Source organism: Camelina sativa, chromosome 2, assembly GCF_000633955.1.
Source record: "Camelina sativa cultivar DH55 chromosome 2, Cs, whole genome shotgun sequence".
Taxonomy (NCBI): domain Eukaryota; kingdom Viridiplantae; phylum Streptophyta; class Magnoliopsida; order Brassicales; family Brassicaceae; genus Camelina; species Camelina sativa.
In genome coordinates this window covers 1,387,169-1,392,309 of record NC_025686.1, presented here as the reverse complement: position 1 = coordinate 1,392,309, position 5,141 = coordinate 1,387,169, and the positions used below count along the sequence as shown (strand labels likewise).

At 32.9% G+C, this 5,141-nt stretch overlaps 1 protein-coding gene across 2 annotated transcripts in view; it reads right to left on the bottom strand.

Moving 5' to 3' along the window:
* Window positions 1–1,290, bottom strand: part of LOC104713714 (BRCT domain-containing protein At4g02110-like) — a 5,717-nt gene extending 4,427 nt beyond the window's left edge. For both annotated transcript variants that reach the window (XM_010430902.1, XM_010430909.1), the window contains exons 1-5: window positions 912–1,290; window positions 720–809; window positions 418–624; window positions 253–337; window positions 85–154 (exon numbers count right to left, since the gene is read on the bottom strand). In XM_010430902.1, the coding sequence (XP_010429204.1) occupies window positions 85–154; window positions 253–337; window positions 418–624; window positions 720–809; window positions 912–995 (536 nt within the window). In that variant the 5' untranslated portion in view covers window positions 996–1,290. The remainder of the gene's footprint in view (window positions 1–84; window positions 155–252; window positions 338–417; window positions 625–719; window positions 810–911) is intronic.

The following is a 5,141-nucleotide window of genomic DNA, read 5'->3' as shown; positions in this document are numbered from 1 at the left end:
AAAAAAAAAAAAAAATCAAATCCACAGAAACAAAACAAAAGAGAGAATGAAGAGAAGAACTCTTTGGTATGTATGCCTCTATACCAGTCCTCTAACCACCGGTGGTTCACTACTTTAATCTTCTTCATCCGCTTGGCTAGCTCATACTTTTCTCCTGCACAGAAAGAAAGAAAGAAATGTTGGTTCCCCCCACCTCACCAAAAACACTAGCTTAGGGGAATGTAGTGAGTGAGTGAGTGAGTGATAACGCACCCTCAAACTTGTAGCATATAAGATGGGTGACTCGGTTTGCAACCAAAGGCTTAGAGAAGTTCCCACCCATCAAATCAACCATTGCCTGTATAAACAAAAGTCTCATCATAAAAATAATAATACCAAAATTAATTATAACATAATGTCCTTGGTTTGCAAACACACCATAATGTCCTCTCTATCTTGACCTTGGTACCCAGTCAAGCACACAACTAAGGTTTTGGAACCTGGAACACCATTCAAATCTCTAAGAGGCTTATACAAAACCGAATTGACATGAACAAGCATTCCAGTGTCGAAGCTGTGATCAACCCATGACCCTGTCACAACCACCTTCCCGCTGCTTCTAGCAGCTACGCAAATCGGATCATCCTATATATATATGTAGGACAGAATTATCATAATCATATACATATATATATATATATATATATAAAGAATAGAGTAAGAAAAATGAGATGACTAACATAAACAAGCTTATCTACGATGAGGTGAGTACAGGATTGAGAGCTTTGGCCAGTATCAACGCCACCACCACTCACAAGCTTTGACCGTATCTGTTATAGGCAACACACAGAGAGACTCAACAAAATCAGAAACCCTATTAATGAAAAATAAAAATTCCGAATTTGAAGATAGTAGAGAGAAATAATACATACCGCGTTTCCATGGATGGGATTGAATCCAACAAGAGAGAATCGAACACCCAAAAACGTCTTGGGATTAAAAGACGATTCCTGCATTTTTCTTTTTCTTTTCTTTTTCTTTTTGTTAAATGGGGAAATTAGGGTTTCATCTGGGTGGAGAAGATCGAAACTTGGGGTTTAATTCCAAATGATTTTTCTTTTTTCTTTTTTAACAAAACCCAGATTTTAACAGAGAAGATTGACTTGAATCAGAAGTAGAAACCTAAAAAAACTTTTTTTTTTTTGAAAGGGGAAAAAAAATTGGGAATTTTGCAGAGAGAGCCGTCTCGGGGAAGATTTTAGAACTTCGAGGAGTGTTTTTTTTTTTTTTTGGTAAGGAAGAAAGGAAAGAAGCGGGGGGCCAATGGGGGGGGAAATTGAAAATTGAAAAACTTTATTTTTTTTTTAATTAAATTGGCTGAAGCGGTCTGGCGGGATAAGCAAATCGACGTGGCGCCATCTCTATTTATTCCACGTGCAAATCGACGTGGCGCCATCTGAATTATTCCCCTCCACCATTTTGTAAAAGCTAAGTTCGGTTTAATTCAAAATTTTAATTCGTTTGGTTTGGACCAATTAATTGGTGCCAAAACCGAAACTGTATACAAATCATTACAAATCAAAGTTTCGACTACAATTGAAGTCGAGAGAGCCAATGACAATGTCATCAATCTCTATTAAAAATATTGCCTACCAAGTAATTACGTAAAAGAGAACGATTATAATTGTGATATCCTGGTTTGCGGAGAGGTTTAAAAAAATTGATTTGGTCATCTATGTTACCAAAGTGCAGTTTCCTTTTCGGTCAAAGATCCTAAAAGAACTTTAGAGTTAAGCATGTTTGAGCTGGAGTAATTTCCGGATGGGTGACCATCCGGAAAGTGATTGTCGGAACTGTGCGAGTGGAGACAAAACACATGGAAAGATCATGTGGTGATTTGTAGGGATGGTAAACAAATTTTTAAAGCCTCCTGGACGTAACAAATCGGATATCGGATATGGATGGGCCCACTGGCCGAGAATGGATGTGGGGCCACTAAGTGAGGTGAGCCTATGGATCGGGAATGGACATGAGTGAGTCCGCTAAGGTGATGATCAGAGGCGTTACAATAAAACAAAAAATTATGATGGATATGGGCAGAGAGGAAATGGAACGGACATGATAAAACGGGACAGAGACGTGTTTTTCGTTCCTCTAAGTTATATAGTATATACGTGTAATAATCCAATGTAAAACCAAACTTAAATTAGATATTTAAAATAATACAATTATATAAAAATATTTTGCGAGCACGGGTTACTACCTAGTTATGTGTTATTTTGACTGTTTTAAATTCTGTATAATTCATAAGTTAATTAAGTACAGTATGTGTTGTTAATTAACAAAAATATATGGTTTATTCGAGTCTCTAGTTACTTCTATGTTGGGTTCAAGTGTTTTTCTCAAATTTTTTTTTTCCTTCTTTAAATTTCCATTTATAAAAGGATAACTATAAGGTTTTAAAAAATTCTAGACGATTGATCGACCAGACACAAACACTGAAACACATGAATAGATAGATATCTTACATAAAACATGTCATTTTTAATTTTATGGTTTTCATAGCAAAAGAATTAGTTTCTTCATAGCTATAGCTTTTACACATCATCGTGTACGATGAAGATATTATATATATACATAACCTGATTCTCTCCAATCTCCAATCTCCATCTACGATGAACCGAGCAAATGTGTTTGCAGCCTTTGAGGAGATCGAGCTTTTTTCCATCGTAGAGAGGCTATTTGTTCTATTTTATATCGACGAATAATCTGATTCTCTTCATCTACGATGAACCGAGCAAATGTGTTTGCAGCCTTTGAGGAGATCAAGCTTTTAACCCTTTTCATCATAGAAAGGCTATCTGTTCTATTTTATAATCTTTTACAACTGCATATTGTACTAGTTGCTTGATCATGGTGGAATGGTTTGATAAGTTTCGAAAACATATACAACAGACAAAAAGAAGTTGATCGTGTGCTTTATATAAATGTGTTTTTGCAACCTACCGAAATAACACGAGCGACTAGTGACCTATGGTATAATTGTTTTACATGAACTATGAACTTCTAAATCCTTTGTATTCTCAACAGTCGGTGTTATTGGCTCGACCGTCAAGCTTTTTTGTTTTGTAAATGTTCTTTATTGCTAGACCGGATCTAGTTATTAGGTGATGTTTTAAATCTATTAAAAAATTTGATCGTTATTTTTTTATGATAATTTTTGAATATTTGCATAATGGATCTATTGTTGGTGAAAGGTTGACGAGTGACAATGCTTAGATCTAGTAATGCCGGTGGTAGGGTAGATGGCAGACGATTAGAGCATCGTATGTAGATTTTGGACATGTGTTTGAAAAGGTTTTTGAATTTAAAGTGTCATCGAGAAGATGATGGATGATGTTTATTTTTTTGTTTTCCTTGTTAACAAAAACTTCTATAGGCGAGACTTACATGGAAAAGATATTGAATCCTACTCGATTCATGTGTATGTTTTAAACTTTCTAGCTTATTAGCAAAGAATTTTGATGACTACGATTTGACGAACATTACTTAAAAAATAAAATAGCTAACACAATATCCTACTTTTGTATATTCTAAAGTTAAAAAATAAAATGTTCAAAATATATATAAAGCATATAACCGAACGACCTCAAATTAGATTTTGCTTTAACATTTTAGGTTTAATCTCAACTCTCACCTGATACAACCTAACCTACTGTTCTTTCTTTCTATTACCTTGATAAAATCAACAAACCCTCTTTTACCAATGTGCTGTCTGATTTGTGGCATGCAAAGACAGTAAACCAAAAAAAAGGCTTAACAGCGTTTTATAAAAAGTGGAAAAAAAAAAGACAAACGAAAAAAAAAACCAGTGTGGAAACTGGAAAGTGAATCAAAGCAGAGCCAACGTTATGGGCAGCAGTAGTATTAATAATAAACTTATAGTATATATTATACATTCATGTACCTCTCGATATGTCATGTCCAAAGAGAGGAAAGTTTTGTCCTTTACTAGTTTCTTCGTTTTGGGTGCATTTGATTGGACTTCTGTCAATTCTTTCTTTAAATCGTTAACTTTTTTTATATATTCTGATAATAACCTGTCGTCTGAAAAAATTATTAGTTACACACAATCTTTCAGACACAAAAAGAAAAAAAAAACAGCAAGGTGAAACACGCGCGCGGGCTTGATTCTTGATTCTGGTTATAAGTGATATATAACACGACCGCATCATTAACAAAAAGCCAAAACAATAACCTATAAATTCTTGTTATAGCAAATGGTTTCAAATTTACTACTTTTAATTTATAGACCAAAAGTATTAGTTAGAACTTTATATTTGTAACGTAGTTATGTATGAAAGAGTTATAGTTTTAATAATAAATTTATTATATTTGATGATCAATTTTTATTTTTATGAGTGATAGCTTATATATTGTCAAATGTTTTCTCAGTCAGTCTCTCTAATATTTTGATATATACTATTACTCTATTAGTAAGAAAATGCAAACTAGTAGACGACGACAACTCACATAGCTAAGAGCAAAGAGACGACACGATCAAACATATTGTTGTGTGTGATCTCTACAACCTCATCACCAGCTCTCACTTCTCAAACAATATTATTATTATTATTATTTTGTAAATTGCACAAAATCTCAAACAGTATTTTTAACTTGTATTATATTGTTTTATAAAGTATTCCACTTGTAACCAAAAAAGACTAACTTTAAAGATATTTCGTAAGGGAAATTAACTACGTCATATCTAAGCATAGTTCTTTAAATGATATCAGCAAAGATCATGTGAAACCATATCTAAAATGTTATATTATTATACATACACAGAAACAAAATTTACTCTATGAATAATAATACTTGTGTATCAACTAACAAAAATATTAGAAATACAAAAAAAAGATTCAAATGATTATAACGATTATTATTTGATAAAAAAACAAATTGTGTACATTCTCTTCCAAACGAAAAAACAAATTTTCAATCTTATTATATATAATATTCATGAGAAACAGAAACACAAATGTGATTATAGTGATGTAAATTGTTCATAATTATGTTATTACGGAAATAATACGGATCACATTTTTGTGTTTTTTTTTTGTCGTTTAGGCAGAGTGAGGAATAAATAAGAAACAAACAAG